This window comes from Oreochromis niloticus, linkage group LG23 (assembly GCF_001858045.2).
Source record: "Oreochromis niloticus isolate F11D_XX linkage group LG23, O_niloticus_UMD_NMBU, whole genome shotgun sequence".
Lineage (NCBI taxonomy): Eukaryota > Metazoa > Chordata > Actinopteri > Cichliformes > Cichlidae > Oreochromis > Oreochromis niloticus.
In genome coordinates this window covers 4,047,419-4,067,928 of record NC_031986.2, presented here as the reverse complement: position 1 = coordinate 4,067,928, position 20,510 = coordinate 4,047,419, and the positions used below count along the sequence as shown (strand labels likewise).

Genomic DNA, 20,510 nt, shown 5'->3' with positions numbered 1-20,510 from the left:
TTAATTAAGTCATCCATTCATTCATAACTCCTCAGATGTGTTCTGTCCAGTGAAGGCAGTAGAGAAGCCCTACACTGATCTTGAAACTGTGCCACGCTAGTAGAGACCGGCTACAAGGATGGGCAGGTATAGTGAAATTAAAATGCACCTTTTGGTTCAACAGGTTTATATATACAGTCAAGTGATCAAAAGACACCAGTATTAAACCCATTTAAACCAACTACATGCTTGGATTGGAACTGTATACAGGCCACCAAATTACAGCCACGTGTGGTTCTTACCTTAAATAGCAACTTACCCCATCCAAAGACACCAGTATTAAGCAAATTTCTTTTTTTACTACCTTTTTAATATAGTTTTGGGTCATTTAGTTCTAAAGTTAGATTTGTTTTTCCAATTATTTTTTAGAACTTCATTACTTGCCATTTCGCTAACTGAAGAGCTGCGCTTTGTGATGTCTCTTGTTTTATTGTTTTAAATTGTGTTTTCCTTTTATCTGTTTCTAGCTGTTTTCGCAAAGTCAGCCAACCACTTGCTTCCAAATGACCCTTATCCAGAAGTATCCGTGAGTGCCTCATCAACAGAAACTAAAGTGGAGACCTACCTCTCAGAGAAAAACGCACACATAAGAAAAGCCGACCCACTTCAGTACTGGGAAGAACATCCTAATCTGTTTCCCTCTATGGCTGCTGTTGCGATCCCAGTGTGCCCCTGTAGCTCTGTGGACAGTTTTGGATTTGTTTACATCTCACCCAACCGCTCACGGCAGATGGCTGCACCTCTCTAAGCCTGGTTCTGCCGGAGGTTTCTTCCTGTTAAAAGGGAGTTTTTCTGAACACACTCTACCACCACCAAGGACAGCTCACCAGTGGGAACTGATAGATAAGACTGCTGATGTGCTCTCATCCATTGAAGAGCTGACCAGAAACGTGAACAGAAAGACTGCACCTGATGGGATCCCTGCCATAACAGGTCATTTGTATTTTTTTGTTTCTTACTTTATATTCTTTGAAACAAACTATAATCTCATCCATTCATTAAGTCATCCATTCATTCATAACTCCTCAGATGTGTTCTGTCCAGTGAAGGCAGTGGAGAAGCCCTACACTGATCTTGAAACTGTGCCACGCTAGTAGAGACCGGCTACAAGGATGGGCAGGTATAGTGAAATTAAAATGCACCTTTTGTTCAACAGGTTTATATATACAGTCAAGTGATCAAAAGACACCAGTATTAAACCCATTTAAACCAACTACATGCTTGGATTGGAACTGTATACAGGCCACCAAATTACAGCCACGTGTGGTTTTTACCTCGCATGGCGACTTACCTCATCAGAAGACACCAGTATTAAGCCAATTTCTTTGTTTTTTTACTTCATTTTTAATTTAGTTTTGGGTCATTTAGTTCTAAAGTTAGATTTGTTTTCCCAATTATTTTTTAGAACTTCATTACTTGCCAGTTTGCTAACTGAAGAGCTGCGCTTTGTGATGTCTCTTGTTTTATTGTTTTAAATTGTGTTTTCCTTTTATCTGTTTCTAGCTGTTTTCGCAAAGTCAGCCAACCACTTGCTTCCAAATGACCCTTATCCAGAAGTATCCGTGAGTGCCTCATCAACAGAAACTAAAGTGGAGACCTACCTCTCAGAGAAAAACGCACACATAAGAAAAGCCGACCCACTTCAGTACTGGGAAGAACATCCTAATCTGTTTCCCTCTATGGCTGCTGTTGCGATCCCAGTGTGCCCCCTGTAGCTCTGTGGACAGTTTTGGATTTGTTTACATCTCACCCCAACCGGTCGCGGCAGATGGCCGCCCCTCCCTGAGCCTGGTTCTGCCAGAGGTTTCTTCCTGTCAAAAGGGAGTTTTTCCTTCCCACTGTCGCCAAAGTGCTTGCTCATAGGGGGTCATATGATTGTTGGGTTTATCTATATACATTAATGCTTGTATGCTTTTCATTTATACTTTTGCCTTACTCTTCAGTTCATAATATAAAGTTACTTGAATGGTTTCCTTTTCCTTTTTTATTTTATATTGCTTTGCTATTTACCACAATCTAAATATCATGTTTAAATGTCATACATTATTGTAAATGGTATCTGTACAAAATATTGTTTGAATAACATGATACATTTATTAGTCCCACAACGGGAAATTTCATAATTTGCATGTGGTATTTTCCCCTTTGACATTAAAATACCTTTGAAATACAAATTGAATACCGCTTAATGGACATCTTTTTTTCTACCACTTTAAACGACTCAAAACTGTAAAATCTAAATTGTAACTTCTCTTGAACACCTGACACTGAAGCATAATTTATTTTCTTTTATATCTATTAACTTATTTTGTAATCATGTAACTGGAGCATCTTTCTCTCATCTCTGTATGCCGCATATAACAGAGATCACAATACAGCTTACTTTGCTTTAAGTTGAAAATCAGCTGTATTCCATTTCCCTCCTTCTTGTGGTATAAAAAGCAAACTATGCTCATGTTGCATCTTGCTCCCTCTGGTGTTATAAATGGCAACCGGCACTAATTGAACCACATTAAAGGCAAACTACACTCATTGGCAGTAGCATAGGCACACATAAAATTTCTTCTGAAATTTTCGCTTTCTAGTTATTATTATTCTCCATCTTCCGCCTAAATTTCGGCACGTATCACGCCCCGCAGTTTTGAGAAAAGCTTCATATATGTTACCTCATTTTGTGCGGCCGGATCTGGAATGGTGTGCTATGACTTTTGGTGTTTATGAATTTTATAGTTTTTTAAATATTAATATTTTAGTGAAAATTTTCCCGCGCTCCTCTGCCGAACAGTTTTGACATTAGGGTTACATATGTTAGATCATTTTGTGCGGCTGGAGCTGGACTATTATGTCATGACTTTTGGTGTTTATGACTTTTATAGTTTTTTAAATATTAATATTTTAGTGCAAATTTAGGCCAATTCATCTTTTGGCGCCAAATAAACAGACTTCATTTGTGGTGTGTTGGCGCCATCTTTTGGTCCCATTGAAACAAATTTCAAACTTCATTTGTGGTGTGTTGGCTCTCTCTAGTGGTATGCCGGGAGTGGTACAGCCTGTCTACCCTTATTTGGATACCGTAATGACGACAATATCAATGGCGCGCACAGCCTCGCTGCTTTCAGGAACCATTGGAGGTTTTAAGGTTGCGCGAACCATTGAATAGTTACGGTAAACACAATGGCTTCTATGCTTGGTGGAAAACTCCATATCCCACAATTCATAGCACACCTCTGCCGAGTTAAACAATGGCGGCCACCACTTCGTTTTATATGTCTTTTATTAGTGTTTCTAGGTCACAAAATAAACTTTTAAGATATTTTCAGGCGAGAATGTAGGTGTGTAAACTTCAAATATCTGCTTGTTTTATCAAGACATCCCATATTAGCGACAATGCTCTGACGACCTCGGTCCTGCCTGACAGCTAGCCGGCTACCTAGCTAGCTGCCGCACTTGGCTGCAAATGGACAGCGAGGGGACTCTCTCTCTCCTTTCACCTCCCCGGTCTCTCGCAAATGCTCGCACAGAATCGGAGTTACAGCTGGATGTGGAAAAAATAACTGAGTTGTTTGGTGGTGCTATAATGCGGAGCTACAACAGTGGGCAGCTATCCACCGGTGTATGACAGAAAGGACATGCCGCGACCGCCGATCGACCGGTGTTTGCTAACGCGGAGGTCAATCGTGGATCAGGGAAAGCGAAGGCAGGAGCGTGAGGTGAACTGAATTTCAGGTAAGAAGTTATGACCTGCACTCTATTTGGGTCAGATATAAACCGAGTTTAGGTGTAGTTTATTTAGCAGCAGTTCTCTTATGTGTTGCTGATAGCCGGCTAGCTAGCTAGCGCCGCTAGCATAGTTAGCTCGCGCCGCTAGCGACCCTTCGTGAAAAAGCACCCAGGCTTGGCTTATATTGAGGCGGGTGAAACTCGTGTCAGCACCCGGTCGCTCGCCGACAGTATGTGTTTTAGCTGGACTTATTTTTCGTTTATATGGGCCGATGATGCTGGAAACCGAAGGCAGGAGCGTGAGGTGAACTGAATTTCAGGTAAGAAGTTATGAACTGCACTCTATTTGGGTCAGATATAAACCGAGTTTAGGTGTAATTTATTTTCGTTGACCTTTTACAATCGTAATGCCACGGGAGTTTATATACAGCTGTGTGCGCACTAAGTTACTGACGTTGGACTTTATTTTATTCATTAGGGTTAGTTCATAGAGTTGCCGTGCCGTACAAACGGAATCGTCCCACATTCAGAGAAAACATTATGATTTATTCTGTCGTTACGAAGCCTCCCCTGTCATTCTCTCGCGTGTTGAAACGTCAATCATGAAACTGATCAATGATCGGCTGTTCGCTCTTATTTATCGCGCTAAACAACAGCAGCACGTTTAAGCTTGATCAGCTGTTGTTAGAATTCTTTTGATTTTAATTTCTAGTATCAGCTGATGTTTGCTGGAGCATGAAGATGAAATCAGGAGATGTCCTTACTGAATCATCAGAGCTAAAGTGGTGATGGAGAAACAGGTTTACACTTTAGGTGACATGAATGAGTTGAAGGGAAGTTATGAGTTGTTTCTGAGAGACAAAGACCAAGCTCCTTTTTTGTGTAGCTGACAGCTGGTAACTGTGCAGGGGCGGATCTAGCAAAGCTTTTAGGGGGGGGGGGGGGGTTGGGGAGCTAGGGCATTAACAGAGAAAGGTGGACACAAAGATATACTTTTCTTTCTTACTCTCATATAAAATATTTAGCTTTTATTAAATAGTTATCTGAATCTCACAACCAAAGTTTGTATAATAATACACAGGATTGGCTGTAGACCATTGTTCATAATTCAGAACACTGTGTAAAAATAACAAAAAATAAAAAGTGAATGCATGTGTGAAAAGTGGTCCATAATGTAATGCTTCAAAGCGTGTTCATGCAAACATTGTCGGGTCTGCCGTGGTATAATGGGACTTCTGCTCATGAACCTGTGTGCACAGCGTCTGCAAATCGGCGCTGTACGAAGTAACTTCATCTTTACACAAAACTGTAAGCTGTCATCTGTGAAGCGTGAGCGGTGTTTGTTTTTACCATAGTTCAAGGTGGAGAATGGCTGCTCTTCTGAGTTTTGCTCTCTATAGCCGTATGAATGGCAACTACAGTGATTAGCAGCGGCATAGGCACACATAAAATTTCTTCTGAAATTTTCGCTTTCTAGTTCTTTATTCTACTTTATTCTAGTTGCTTCCGTACGTTTTTTGGCGCTTAACTACTCCCTCAGTTTTCAGCCGATTTTCTCAGTTCAAACTTTAAAAAATTCTGCTCTTTCTGCTAATGTGCGCTATGACTTTTGGTGCTCATAACTTCTATACTTTTTGAGATATTGAATTTTTTTTGCAATATTTTTTGCCCATTTCTGCCATATTATCAGTGGTGTCACTGATTTTCCTTGCCGGGCTGAGCTGTGTTTTAGCTCAGTGAGATGAGCATCCGTTCTCAGACTGGGAGGCCCGGGTTCAAATCCCACTTATGGCAACATTTCTTTCAGTTAACAGTTAAACTTTTTTAACTCAATTTCAGCTTTTTCACCCCTTTTCAGCAAAATTTTCAGTTTTTTCACCAGTTTTCAGCACAAATCCCAGCTTTTTCAGCTATTTTCAGCAAAAACATCTTTTCAGCAGAATTCTGAAAAGAGTTCTGCAGAACTCTTTTCAGCAGAAATTCTGCTGATTGAACTCTTTTCAGCAGAATTTGCACCTCTTTTCAGCCCAAATTCTGCTTATTCACCTCTTCTGCAAAATTTTCAGCCTTTTCACCTCTTATCAGCACAAATATCAGCTTTTTTCAGGAAAAACCTCTTTTGAGCAGAAATTCTGCTGATTCGTCTCTTTTCAGCGCAAGTTTTTGCTTCTTTACCTCTTTTCAGCAGAAATTCTGCTGATTCACCTCTTTTCTGCAAAATTTTCAGCCTTTTCACCTCTTATCAGCACAATTCTCAGCAGCCTCTGCTCATTTCAGCAAAATTGTCAGTCTCTCCATCTACTCTTTGTCAGAATGAGTGTGGCTCAGTGAGCTGAGTGGCCGCCTTGAGACCCTGCTCAGGGCAAGGTTTTTTTTCCACCACTTTTCAGCAAAAATCTATCTTTACCCCTCTCAGTAGAATTTTTGGCTTTTCATCACTTTTCAGCAAAAATTTTCTGCTTCTTCACCTGTTTTCAGCAGAATTTTCAGTTTCTTCTCCGCCATACAACTTACAAAGTTTTCAACTTTTTCAGCTTTTTCAGCAGGCAACTTCAGCATAAAGGCATCCACACAGCATTTTCGCAGGAAATGCAAACTTTTTCTAGTTATTATTATTATATATTCCGTACGTTTTTTGTACTCTAACTCCTTCAAAACCGTTCAACTTAGAAAAACCATTCAAACACCGTTAGATTCCTCTTCTTTTGGACATGACTGCTTCTATTTTTCTCATTCATAACATTTATATTTTTAAAATTATTCAACTTTTTTCAACAAAAATTTCCCATGTATTTCAATGGGGAGACCCTTCAAATTCTCCTTCAACTTACTCCTCTTTAAACTGTATCTACTTCCACATATGTTGACGTAGAGCCACCATTCAAACTTTAAAACGAAGACAAGACATTCAACTATTCAACTTGTATTTATCTTTTCAATATCTATTATACTTTTTCTTCAGTTCCAGTTTAAGTTTCATGATGATTTTTCAGCCGTTTCAGAGTTTATAATGGGTGTGTATGGGACGGAATGTTGGGGCTAGAGTGAGACAGCTCAACTGCCAGAGTGAGAGGAGCGAAAAAATTAATCTTAAAATATTTTTTAAAACTGCTGCTGTGTCCGCAGGGTTTGGTCTACAGCCATCATTTTACCCTCAAAACGTCGCCATCGTTCTTCTCTTTCCAACACCGTGTCTTTCAAAGCTCAGAGATTTAAACCTTTAAAACTGTGTGGATCCAAGTGGAGGGATCACATTTTAGTCATTCAGTGATTCAAAGAATATGAACTTTTAATAGTCATTCAGAGGTTTTCTGACTCTAAATTTTCTTTTCTCATTTCTTATGTTTTTCTAATTTACAATTAAAACATTTTCAGCTATTTTCCAACTTCTTTTCTGTGGATGTCAGCTTTTAGCAGTTCAGCAATTTGGTTTTCAGGTGCAAATTTCTGTATTTTTCATCTCATTCAACATTTTTAACTTAAAATTCAGCAATTAATTCATTTCAGTGCATACATTCAGATTCAAGCATTCACACTGCAGTTTCTTCAGAAAATGCACTTTCTAGTTATATTATCTTATGCCACGTTATACCCCTAATTAAAGATTGCAGTTTTAGTCTGCATTATTCTCCTGAATTAGAAGAAGGTGATAACTATTACATTTGTTAAATTGATTTGCATTATCCGATACTGTTGAATGTGTAACACTGTTTCTTGACATTGCATACTGCTGAATCATGAAGAGAATGTTGGGTGCAGAGGACCTTGTGCCGATAATAGAAGAGACAGACCACATTCCATGCCCCCACCTTTACAGAGAGCAGAAAAACAAGGAGCCGAGGTCATAACTTAGGCGTCGTAAGAGAGAAAGAATGTGAATGTTTAGGCTTTTACGACTAGGTGGGGGCCACTAGAGGCTATAAGAAGCTGAGTAACCCGTCACCATTTTGAGATTTGCTGTGACCCTCTGCATGCATGTCTCCCCATCCAGATGGTTTATGCTCATAAAGTGTTGAATTGTATGGAATAAATAATTGTTGATTGAGCATTTATACACCGAGTATTGTCCTTCTTTCAGCTCAAAGATTAAAAGAATTGGGAGATTTTAACAACTTCGTGCCTGGTGACCCGGATCTTTGGTGTGCTGAGGAAGGGCAGATTTGGCCTGTGGTGAGATCGTGGGGCGAGGCGAACAGAGGGCCGGTCCAAAAACAGAAAGGTAAGCACAGCCTGTTGTATTATAAATACCAAATGTGCATATTGGGCTTTCCAAATTAATCTGTTCGCTGAGTTACACGTATTTTCACATTAAATTTGTCGGTGTCTGGTTTTCGGCGCGAGATACTAACATCATAAGTTGAGGCTGAATTCCAGTGTGTCATAGGAACTGCCTCTAGCAAGAAACTAATAACATACTACGTTGAGTCTAGTTGCAGCCCACGTTACCTTCCACATTTAACTTTGTCTATGACTGGCTTCTGTTGCAAGAAACGGGGAAAACTTCTAAGATGCAGCCAAAGTTTAGCATATGAAATAGAGGTGAAATAGAGTCTGACTTGTGGTGCGCTTGCATTTCAAAGGTGAGCTCAGAGGTTTCTGTGTGTGTTTCTGCGTGTGAGACACGCTCTTTGTGTGTTTCATTGTGTGAAATATGAACATGGTGACAGTGACGGTTAATGTGTGAATTGGAGGACACTAGAGCAAAGACACATTTTAGGATCAAAGGTTGATGCCTAGTGGACCTGTGGAAATTAATTTTGTTCATGGTGTGGCAACCCCCCTGTCTGTGGACGCTCAGGCAGGTCCAGCGGCATCTGGTTAGCCGAGGTGGTGACTTGGGAACTGAGGGCTCCCACATAGCTACAGAATAACACTGATACCGCTGTGTAATCACGGGTTTACATTTATTCTGGACTAGAACAAGACACATTTTGAGATCAAAGGTTGAGTTCTAGATTAGTGAAAAATAAAAAAGGTTGAATTCCTCGTTTCAGTGGTTGAAATTGTTGTGTGCCTGTCCCCTGACGAGTGTGAAATTAAATAAAGAGGGAATTTGGAGCCACATAGAGATAGACGGGCTTAATTGGGTGTAATACTCTGTGGTGTAATAAATAAATAAATAAATAAATAAATAAATAAAAGGAGAGAGATAGTAAGAGGTGTGTTATGGTGTGAAAATGTTGGGTGTTAAATCTGACATGGAGGAAGGAGAAATAAAAGGAGAGTGGAGAATTATTGAGAAGCAGAGAGAGGAATGTGTTGTGAGACTGGTATGCAGTTTGCGCTGTAAAGGTGGGCTTGTTGCCTGCTTGTCGACTTAACATTGATAAAAATAATATTAAATAAATCTCTTAGTGTGTTAATACAGGTGGCTACAGACCTGGACCAACCACCCACCACAAGCACAGCGGCCAGAGCAAAATTATAGTAATGGAACCACACCCAGCAAAAATCAGTAGCTGTGGAAGAGATAGCAGCGAGGAGAGAATTATAGGAGGAATTAAGAGAAGTTTTAACACATAAAATTGGGGCCAACGGACTTGTGGAGGTTGGGAAGGCGTCCGGAGCATCGCAACAAAAGGTGAAACAAAAACACACACGCAATGAAAAGCAGCTTACACTCATTAACACGTGAAGATTTTTCAGTAAGGTTAAAGTAGGGAAACTTAACATACACCTGTTGTTAAATGGTGAAGTTTATCTATCACTAACAAATAAACTCTCTGGGTTGCAGGACAACAACTTAACTTCAAAGAAAAAGAAAAGAAAGAGACTGGTATGACCAACCAGTGAGGAAACAACAAATTTAGTGGTTAAGAGTCAAATTGTGAGATGTTTTCTGCTGATTGAACAACACAAGTGATTACTCAAGGAAGGAAAATTCCTTTTTGTGCTTTTAAACATGATCTTAAGAATTTGAACATGTGCATGTTGTCCTGTCAACTTGGTGGGTTATGAGTTGATTATATCGTGAGAAAAAAAGAGAAAAAAAAGGGGGAGAGAAGGCTAATACAGGGCCTGGCCCGGTGTTTCTCCCCTCTCTTTGTAACACAGCCAACACAACATCATTTTCCTGTTCGTACACTTCTGTTTGTTTTTCTTTTGTTTTGTTTTTTGTTTTTTCTCTTTATGTTTAATTACAGGCTGCTTTGCCGGCCCTGGAAGCCGAGGCTGACCTGGACTCCTGCTCTCCCCTCTACCATCTTTCACGTGACCCTGACCAAACGCTGCAGCGGCTGGACCCACAACAACAACCTGAAAATGTCAACAGTGCTGCAGGAAAGCGATCTCATGCAGCGGAGACGGAGAGCGCTAAACCTAAGGCCCGTTTCACTACACGGGGGAAAAGAATTTCAGACACCTTCACCTGACAGAGCTGTGACGAGACGCCCGCCAAGCCCAAATGAAAACAAACAGGGCGTGCCAGGGACAGGAGGAGCAAGTGAGGTCAAAAGGCACCTCAGAATGGACAAAATACAGAGGAAGATGCAGGTTTCACCTGCAGTGAGCATGGACACTGGAGAAACAGACTGCCTCAATTGGGGCCAGAACCAGGATGGACAGAACTTTGAGCAGCGGCACCAGCAATGGTCACAAACAGACTGAAAAGGAGGAGGGTAGGACCCCAGGGCACGCTTCAGGCCATGGTTTACCCAGAACACCAGAACAGGAAAGTGATGAACACAAACACACACAAACACACACATCTACATACACTGATGCAGAATGAAAAGAAACACACACATGAACACATGTGCACTCGTTGATTGAGTGAGAAATGACACACACACACAAATCGAAATGCTGATTCACTGAGAAGTGATCCACACACATACACATGCACATGCTTGTGCAATGAAAAGTGATGCACACACACACGCTGATGCAATGAAGAATGCTTTGCTAACAAATGCTTATGCTGATACGCAAAATGCTGCACACAAACTTCCAAATACAGAATTTTTATAAGAAGCCATTGATTACTTAAAATGTGTTTTATGTCACCCAGACGGCATTTATGTAGATTTAAGGAACAAGGTCTAAAACGGTTTGGTTATGAAAACAATGTCTGTGCGTGATGTCTGTTTATGGCTCAAGGCCTTGACTGAATTCTTTGCTGTGCTTCACACAGCCCTGATGAGGAACAGTGGCACAGAGTGAAAATGATGAACTAATAGTGTAATTTTAGGTCGGAGTACCGCATTTTCTGTGATTGAGATTTAATTCAAGGAGGAACAAAAGGTGCTACGGTACCTGAGGTTCTCATTCCTTCACAATATTGTCCCGGCAGGAAGCAAAACTTTCCTGTGAATTTCTGGTTGATTTTTGGGTTTTGCTTAGCGATAGCTTGATTTTATCAGTGAGCTTTGGGTTGTTTTCTTTCTCTAAGCGAGAGAGAGATGATTTTATGTTTGGACATGTCTGCAACGGGCCCTAGTGTGTGTTATTTTATTAGTATTTTGTTGGTTACGTCTGTTTTCGTTTTTGTTACAGTGCACTGAGATAAAAACATCTGAGAGGTGTGATCCACCGGGGGTGATATTTTGATATTTAGTGAGTTCATGATTTAACAATCAGCTCTTTAAACCAGGCCTGAAAGATTGAAATTTAAAGCGCTATGAAATATTTTTACTGAAAACAGTTGCAAAGTGTGCTTCTCCATGATTGTAATGGGCTTGGGAGAAATTCACTTATAGGGGACACTGATCACATGAGAAGTCCTGAGTCTAAAAGGATTGCAGCGAGTCAATCCAGTCCAAAAAACAAGGAATTGTTTTCCTTTTAAAATGATGATGTCATCTTGCTGGTGATGGATGCTCGAATAGGTCGCGCGTGAGATTCCATTATCAGCAAGATCTGGTATGAATGTGTGAATGAATGCATGTGACTGGACTGCGATGGACTGACTTGATACTGAGACAAAGACTGCACGAACTTTAGGATTAGTAAATGCCGACAAACAATTCACCCAGCCGGCAAGAGAAGGGTGGATGCTTCGCTTTGTTTTGTTTTGTTTCTAGGTGCAGGAGGATAAGGGAGACTGGAGGGGGAGACTGTAGCTTCACATGAGAGTGTGGAACTGCAGATTTAGCCCGTTGGTTGCTAATTTTGAGTTACTGATGTTTGCATTAAGAAAACTGTTTTATTAGCTGTGTTTTGATTAAGGTATCATGTTATATTATTGGGAATGCCAAATGCTACAGTGGAGAAAAACTTTCCATATCACTCATGACTGGAATATGTTATTATTAACCATAGCAGGCCACTGTAAAAAGTCAATTAAAGTTTATAGAGAGAAATCGCCAAAACTTTAACAATATCAATGAATAACAGTAGTTATAGAGAAATATATAGAAATATATAGAACAACAATATATAGAAAATAGAGATATGTAATAACAAACACTGGTTCAAGTGATTTAGGTTCTCAGTTGGAATAGTCAATAATTTAAAAAGCAGAATAGAACTGACAGGGACATGTGATAGGATGTGGTACTACAAAAGAACAAGAGCAAAGTAAGAAAAAAAACAAACTTATTGTGTTTAGTTTTGATAAATTCAAATTAAAATGTACCATTACACTCAGAGAATCAATATGAAATCAAATATATGCAAAATTTTGTATGAAGAACATGACTGATAACTGTTCTGTCCTGAGCTTTTGTTTCCTATAGCACCCACTTGACCACACCAACAGTTTTTCCCCACCAAAGGAGGGTAATTGCGAATATTGGAGGGAAGAGTATCACCAAAAGTGGGAAAGGTAAGCCCCGATAGGGGTGATAACACTATAAATTTCATTTATGGTCAAAATACTTCAAATTTTGACAACAAGCATACAATTTTCCAAAACTTAGAGACAGAACAGAGTTCTGGATAGACATAATTTGGCAAACCACATAGGGATGGAGTTGGACATCCACAGGGTGGAGAGAGGGTTGGTGTGACCAAGGTGTGGTTCGGCTTGTTGTATGTACATTTTAAAATGTTACAGCTCTGGATGGACCAGTTACCAGGGCATCGAGGATGACAGACTTTATTACATGAGGAGAAGGTAATTTTCTGGGATTGAAGATCCTCAGGGTGAGTGGTTGACTAAAGCATGCATAAAATAATCATTTTGTTATTGAATGTTAATTGATTGATAATTGGCCACATTTACAGCTGTGTTGACTTGTTGTGGACGCAGTCTACTTCATGTTTAAGGATTCTAATTAACAGATTTAAAACAGTGACACTAAGGCAGTGCCACACTATCAGATGCGAGTGATGGTTGGGCTCAGTGATGAATTAGGATGATGAATTCCCCTGCTGTGGACAATGAGGGAAAAACAGTGGGTAAAAAGGGGGTGACAAATGTGTAGTTCATATTAACACACAGGTTTTGTTTCTAGGTAGTACTGCGGATGCAGGCTCTGGGCGGAGCCAGGAGTTTAACAGATCTAACATGATAATTAAATTGATTTTATTCTCTAACACAGGATGACAAGGCTGGAGCAACGGTACTCGAGAGAAGAATTTCTGATACTTCCTGAGATATGATGTCGCTAACCTTTTTAATTTTCTAGCTCCGATGAATTGACACAGTGTGTCAAAAAGGGGGAAGTTGAGTCTGAACATCAAACAATGGTTTTATGAACATTTTATGACTTTATTTGTGTGTTTAATAATTTAGGTATGGTAAAACTTAAGCTTATAATGTGTTAGACTTAGAAATGGTTCATTAATTTTTGATTTATTTTACACACACATTGCAAATGTGCTCATAATGAGTTGGCACTCAGTCTTTTGAAGGTCATAAGCTGCGTTCGGCGTGATGTCCGGACTGATATATTGCAGGAAATGACTTTGAGTGCAGAGGGCTAAATGCAAACACGCTTACACGCACATAGACTATGATTAGAATAAGTCCCTGGGTCAAAAAGTCCTGAACATGATATTCTAAACCAAATTTGCATCACTGGAAGAACAATGGACAATAACATTAGATTATCAAGGCTAGGCAGAGAGGTGTTTTGGTTTTCTGTCTCGTACAGAGAAGGGAACAGACACCAGACGAGGTCACGGAGATACGAGGATCCTTCGCAGCAGAGACAGACACAGAGACTGCCAAGACAGCAACTGGGGTCAAGTGTCATGGCGTTTGGGCTCCGACTAGTCACCTCAAGAGGATGGATTCCAGGAGCACAGCAATAACCATGAAGGGGTTGGCGAAAAACTAGGAACACCAGACCAACGAGGTTCAAGAGGCTCTCGGTAAAAAGGGGGACATGGCTGTGACCCCAGAATCCACAGATCATTGTTTGAAATAGGGGCAGAATAATCCCCTGATCTGTGCAACGACTGAAGGGTGGTCTAACCCCTGAGGTCGAAGAAAGAAGAGCAGAGAATCACCCGACTGGAAGACACTGGTAGCTGCAGCAATAAAATAAAGGTTAAAAGCCCCTCGGACAGAGGTTCTAGTCTGAGTACATTTGAGGGTATAAGGTAGCACCAAGATGGGGGTGGGAAACTGGAGCACCAAAATAAAGCTGTGGGAGAACTGGAGAGTGATGGGAGTGTCATCTGTAACTGCTATTATTGTTGTAAATCTAGTTTTTCTTGCATCTGAACTGTGCAAACACAGAGGTCATCCCACATATGGTCCACCCGTTAAAGGGGGACAGAGGGCCTCAGGACCAAGAAGAACTGGACCTTGCAACACTGGACTGTATGTTGTAAGTGATCTCTTGTTTAAGAGATCAAAAGGGGGAATTGTGAGATTATTATATTATCTTATGCCACGTTATACCCCTAATTAAAGATTGCAGTTTTAGTCTGCATTATTCTCCTGAATTAGAAGAAGGTGATAACTATTACATTTGTTAAATTGATTTGCATTATCCGATACTGTTGAATGTGTAACACTGTTTCTTGACATTGCATACTGCTGAATCATGAAGAGAATGTTGGGTGCAGAGGACCTTGTGCCGATAATAGAAGAGACAGACCACATTCCATGCCCCCACCTTTACAGAGAGCAGAAAAACAAGGAGCCGAGGTCATAACTTAGGCGCCGTAAGAGAGAAAGAATGTGAATGTTTAGGCTTTTACGACTAGGTGGGGGCCGCTAGAGGCTATAAGAAGCTGAGCTGCTCACCCTCACCTCACACCTCCCACCTGCTCACCCTCACCTCACACCTATACAAAAAGACTACCTGCACCCCCACCCCCGTCCCCTCCTCTCCGGGACTTAACAGTGTGTCCCCCTCATTCCTAAAAGTCTGCACAGACCAACTGGCCTCCATCTTCAACCAGACCAGAAGTGGCAACAGTAAACATGATCACATTTGACTGTATTACAGTCAAATGAAATTTGAACTCCCATTTTTACTGCCTTAGTTGATGAGAGATAAGCATCTGATGTTTTGTCTCCAGAGGCACAACATTCTAGTGATGATGAAAAACCGTCTTTTAATAGTTCATCTGTCCCCAAACGTATTCCCTCAGCCAACACTAAGTGACTAAATATGAGATTTGGATCTGCCAAAGGAAGTGCCAAAGTGTATGAGTACAATGGGAAAGATCTCCTGAATCCTGGAACAGACCTTTCATTTTATATAAGAAAGATCTTATTACATTCTTTGAATGACTGATGATTGAGGATCCTGTCAATCCTGTCTATCGGTTCTACTTACAGTCACGGTACAATCAGCTGATTTCAGTTAGTGTGCTAGAGAACGAAAATAATGGCGCAGTTTGTAGCATGTCTATGAATGTTACTTTTATTTTTATTAAACAAAAGGACAAGAGTAACATGTGTAAAGTGCATCCAGGACAGAAACAACTTCATTAATGCTGCTAACACAACTTCAGCTATTTGCAAGCATCTGCTCAGACAGCATGCTAGCACTAAGCTAGCCAAGAACCCAGAGTGTTGATGAAGCTGAGTGAATGCCAACCCCAGGCCAGCAGCCAGACCCCGAACTTCAACACTTCAACAAACTGATGAGCAGTAACCTAGAGGTTTATACTATTACTGGTAACTATGAGGCATGTATTTCAGGTCATTTTATGGAGAAACTTCAAAGTAATGCAAGTAGTGTAATGAATTACTCCTGGGAATAATATATTACTTTTAAGAAAACTGATCTGTGAATATGTGTAATACATTACATTTTTTATTACATTTTCACAACAAAGAGAGGAAATGCCTCCGACATGCACAAACATTTGACCACACAGCATGAAATTAATTTGCACAAATATATTACTACTTAGCAATGGTGGTGACTCCCAGTGTGGAGTCAATGAGTTGATGTTTATATGTTTTTATGCAAGTTTCTGCTTTTTCTCGTCAAAAGAGTAAGAACTTTGTTTCAAATTTGGATATACAGATGAGTGGATGGAAAAGTGTAGACAAATGAAGAATTGCATTAAAAGTGGCAAACGACTGAACGTATGCTGAATGGATAAATCTTTGACCAGGAATACCAGGCAAGCCCACAGTCATGGACCAAACCATGTGCCACGATGTAACAATCCACCTTGAACTTTTAAAAATTGGGAAACAATACTTTGAGTGTATCTCACTTCCTTGGCTTGCCTCTGATGAAAAAGAAATATTACAGTCTAAGAAAGAAACTTTACATCTCTGTTAATACCTTTGGTTAGAGAAAGTTGCAGTTTTCCTTGAAGTACTATTGATTATTATTTGGATTTATATACAAATACACAAAATAAGACATTTAGATGGCATTTCTGTTTCTGTTATTACTTACAAAACACTCCTCAGTAAGCACAGCATCTAACAGACTGCGGGATTTCATTCTCTCAGCTATTAGATCACTTAATGCTGACAGGGCTCACTTAGATTAAGCTTTCTGAGGTTGTTAATTTTTAGACATTTCTCCTTGTTATTCTGTTGTTGTTTTTTTATCTTACTTTGAATGTATTTATTTATTTGACCTCATTGTTGTTGATCTCTGAATTGACATGCAACAGTGTGATTATTGGTTGTGTGTTTGACTGTGGGAGTAGGTTGTGTGGATAAGCTGCGAACAAACTGCCCTCCTTTTGGGATTAATAAAGTTGATCTGAATCTGAAAAGGACCAACTTTGGGTCATTCCATCTAAAATCAGACAATTTAAAAAAAATTTCCTGTACGTCTATTTCCAACTTGCTTTACTTTTATGGTCCAAAGGTTTTATGTTATTTTAGCAAACACTAATAAAATTTAAATTACAAAAGACAATTTTTAACAATTTCTGAATGATATATAATGCTGCAAAATAATGTATGCAGAATACCTTTTAACCCTTACATGCAAAAGTGACTGGTCCCTACACTTTTCCAGAACAGAGCAATGTCAACATCTAATGACATCCATACATTGGATTTACCACGCCAACTTCTGACTTTATGATCTTTGTTTCTCTTTGGTTGGGCCTGTCTGCTTTTCCTGCGGCTGTCCTGTGGCTTTTGTCACCCAACACCTTCCCATTACTTCAGTGATAGTGGTTTGCAGTTGGGAGCAACCTTCCAGTTGAGTTCTCATGTGTGGTGTGAGTTGTGCCTTGGTGATTCTGCTCTTGAATTCACGGTGCTAAGCTATGAAAAGGTGTAGGCATTTTGGGTAGCAATGTTAAGTATGTCAGACCACAGCACCATTGAAAATCTCTTTGTTTTTAAACTTACATATGTAGGTGCTAACCATGTGGTCCATGTGTCTACACCTCCTTTGGTCTTGTTGTAGAATGTGATTTTTATTTCTACCATACCACAATAGTAAGATGCTTCTCCATGAAACACTGTGCAAGAGGCATTTAACTAGCCAACAGATATCTCCAAAAGTTCATTCTGTTCATCTGGACGTAGCGTTTTCACTTGCCTGGATAATTGGGCATGCATTAGGATGTGGCCAATAGATAGACATTTTTCATGTGTTTTTCACAAATGACAGATATTGATTCATTTTGATGGTAAGAAAGACCAGTGAATCTTCTGTCTTTAACAGTCTTTGAGGTACTGATGCTCAAATATTGCCTCAGGTTACAATGTGAAAAATAAAATAAAATAAAAAAGGCCTGAAAGTGCTTTGACAGACCATTATATACCATATATATCTTGAAATGTATTTGATATAAAACTAAGATTTCACACCAGTTATTATAAATGTTCAGATTTTTTACTATAAAATTTTGGTACAGGAGGTTGAGCAGAAGGCCTATTTGATTTGCGAAGGAATAACCCCACTGCTAGTTTAAGACTGCCTACTGTCACCAATCTTGTTCGCTATTGAAGTTTGGCCTCGGTGGCAATTCCAAAGCACATGTATTCTGTGTTATGCCCCAGCCTAGGGGAAACCAGAATGCGACAGAATGAAAGTTAAAAATTGTGTGTAGCCGATGAAGAGGACAAGCAGGGCTACAAGCTGAGCATCAGAGTACTTACTTGATGTAGTACGGCACGTTGTTTGGAGAGATGCCCTGCTCGAAGGGGGTCTCCACAGATCCTGCACAAACAGATGATAGATGATTATGAAAACCAGCAGAAAACCAGCAAAAAAAATCCCAAAACAAATATTGATAATCATCTCCTAATTTTGATTGAAGTGTTTGAAATTTCCATAGCTGGCATCGTCCCTAGGTGTTGAACCCAGGCTTGTGAGTTTTTACTGAGTTCATGATTTGTTGTTTTGTGGATCATTTGTTTCTTAGTTTGATTTGTTCGTAGTATTTGTTTGATTGCTATTTTTCTTTTCATTATTATATTTTTTAGTCGTCGGTTTGTATTTTAGCTTCATCTTCCCTGCTGATGTTGTAGTTGAGTTCATGTGTCTTGGTTTTGTAATATTTAGTTATCATCTTTTGTTTTCCCTTTCTGTTTTCTCAGCCATGTGTCTGTCTGGTCTCTGAATCCTATCGCCATGTTTGTTTACCTTTCTACCTTTGCATCAAGTCAGCGTTTCTCTTCCTGTATACTGTGTTTTTCTGTTTTATTTTGGTGTTTGTTCTTCCTTGTATTTTGTGTCTAGGTCTCCGTTCGTTATCTGGTGTGTCTGTATTGTGTAATTATTCCTCATGGTGTGTGTTCATTACTTTTCTATTCCATGTGCTCCAACTTAAGTCAGTGGCTACTGCCATGAGTTTAGCATGATACTGCTTGTCATTTATCCCTTATTGCCAACTCCCGCCTTATGGGTCTTACACCTGCAGCCACACAGCTAACCTTGACAGAAGAACACAACTATAAAAAGACTGAGCCCAACAGTACTTCTATGTCACCGCTGCAGTGGACGAGCCCTTCCACGTTGCTGAAACACCAGACAAGCCCTTCATCACTGCCACATCAGTGGATCACATTCTTTTTGACATCACCATAACCGGTTCCCACTTTGAGGAGGAAGTGAAGCTCCCACCACCGGTACCTTTCACTACTGCCCAAATTTGCAGCTCCACTGGTATCTGCTAAAACAGGGTCTCTACAACAATCCTCTAGGGTGAATGAAAAAGACGTATTCTCTTGTGCTACCCCAGCCTGAAGAAATTTAAGCAAAGACTGTTCTGTGTTCTCTTCACCATCAGCATAACCGCTAAACCAGCAAAAACCATCTCTGTCTCTCTTCCACAGCATGTCTTTCATCCTGTTTTCCTTCTTTCACCCCAACCGGTCGCAGCAGATGGCCGCCCCTCCCTGAGCCTGGTTCTGCCGGAGGTTTCTTCCTGTTAAAAGGGAGTTTTTCCTTCCCACTGTCGCCAAAGTGCTTGCTCATAGGGGGTCATATGATTGTTGGGTTTTTCTCTGTATTTATTATTGTGCTATCTACTGTACAATATAAAGCGCCTTGAGGCGACTTTTGTTGTGATTTGGCGCTATATAAATAAAATTGAATTGAATTGAATTGAATTGAATTAAAAACTGAGTGTTTGTGTCTGAGTCAGACTGTTGATGATACAATATAAGAGTGTTTTTCTTTTTTTATTCCTGCTAGAAGAAAGACCAGGTGACCAGTTCAAAACATGTTTTTTGTGGTCACCTCATTCAAAGACTGAAGTGTGTTTCTTTGTATTTTGTAATGAGTTTTGTATTTCTTAGTCGGTCAGTATAAAAAAATTTGTTCTGTATTTCTGAGCTGGCCAATAACCAAAGAAAGTTTTCTGTTTCTGGAACAGATAATAATACTTTGTCTGGTGTTTCTCAGACACCCAGTAATAAAAAAGTCCATGACAGTCTCTGAAGCAGTCAACAGTGAAATACTTCGGGTGTTTCCATGCTGACCAGTGTGTGTGCTATTTCTCAGACAGTCTCTGACTGTTTTGTTTCTGTGCCGACAAACAGTGATACAATCTATGCTGTTGTGTTGTTGGTGGTATATGTCGGGCTGTGAGCTGAAAAGCTACAGGCGGCTGTATGTGTACAGCAACCGTGCGTGAAAAGTCGTCAATAAAGAGATGCTGAAAAGCATGTTCATGGAAACATCGTCGGGTCTGCCGTGGTATGTTTACAATGGAACTTCTGCTCCTGAACCTCTGCGCACAGCGTCTGCAAATCGGGGCTGTATGAAGTCACTTTCATCTTTACGCAGGACTGTAAGCTGTCATCTGTGAGGCGCGAGTGGTGTTTGTTTTTAACATAGTTTACAGTGGAGAATAGCTGCTGACATAATGCGGATCCGAAGATCCATAATTGGCCTACCTGGAGTTGAAAGTCTCGATAAATGCATGGCGTTTCGGCGGGTATACCGGCTTCCGCGAGTGTGATGTTTATT

The 20,510-nt window shown here is 40.1% G+C and overlaps 2 protein-coding genes and 1 long non-coding RNA gene across 7 annotated transcripts in view; 2 read left to right on the top strand and 1 right to left on the bottom strand.

Annotated features, from left to right (window-relative positions):
* LOC109197015 (ATP-dependent DNA helicase PIF1) overlaps window positions 1–20,510 on the top strand; it is a 933,009-nt gene that overhangs the window by 10,470 nt on the left and 902,029 nt on the right. The gene's annotated exons all lie outside the window — the stretch shown is intronic.
* LOC109196894 (uncharacterized) lies at window positions 715–1,099 on the top strand. The gene is made up of 2 exons (XR_002058229.2): window positions 715–972; window positions 1,069–1,099. It is a non-coding gene; the product is annotated as an uncharacterized LOC109196894 (long non-coding RNA).
* LOC100694991 (dystrophin) overlaps window positions 16,662–20,510 on the bottom strand; it is a 178,659-nt gene continuing 174,810 nt past the window's right edge. For all 4 annotated transcript variants that reach the window (XM_025902685.1, XM_019351894.2, XM_025902687.1 and 1 more), the window contains 2 exons: window positions 18,194–18,254; window positions 16,662–18,095 (listed from right to left, as the gene is read on the bottom strand). In XM_025902685.1, the coding sequence (XP_025758470.1) occupies window positions 18,035–18,095; window positions 18,194–18,254 (122 nt within the window). In that variant the 3' untranslated portion in view covers window positions 16,662–18,034. The remainder of the gene's footprint in view (window positions 18,096–18,193; window positions 18,255–20,510) is intronic.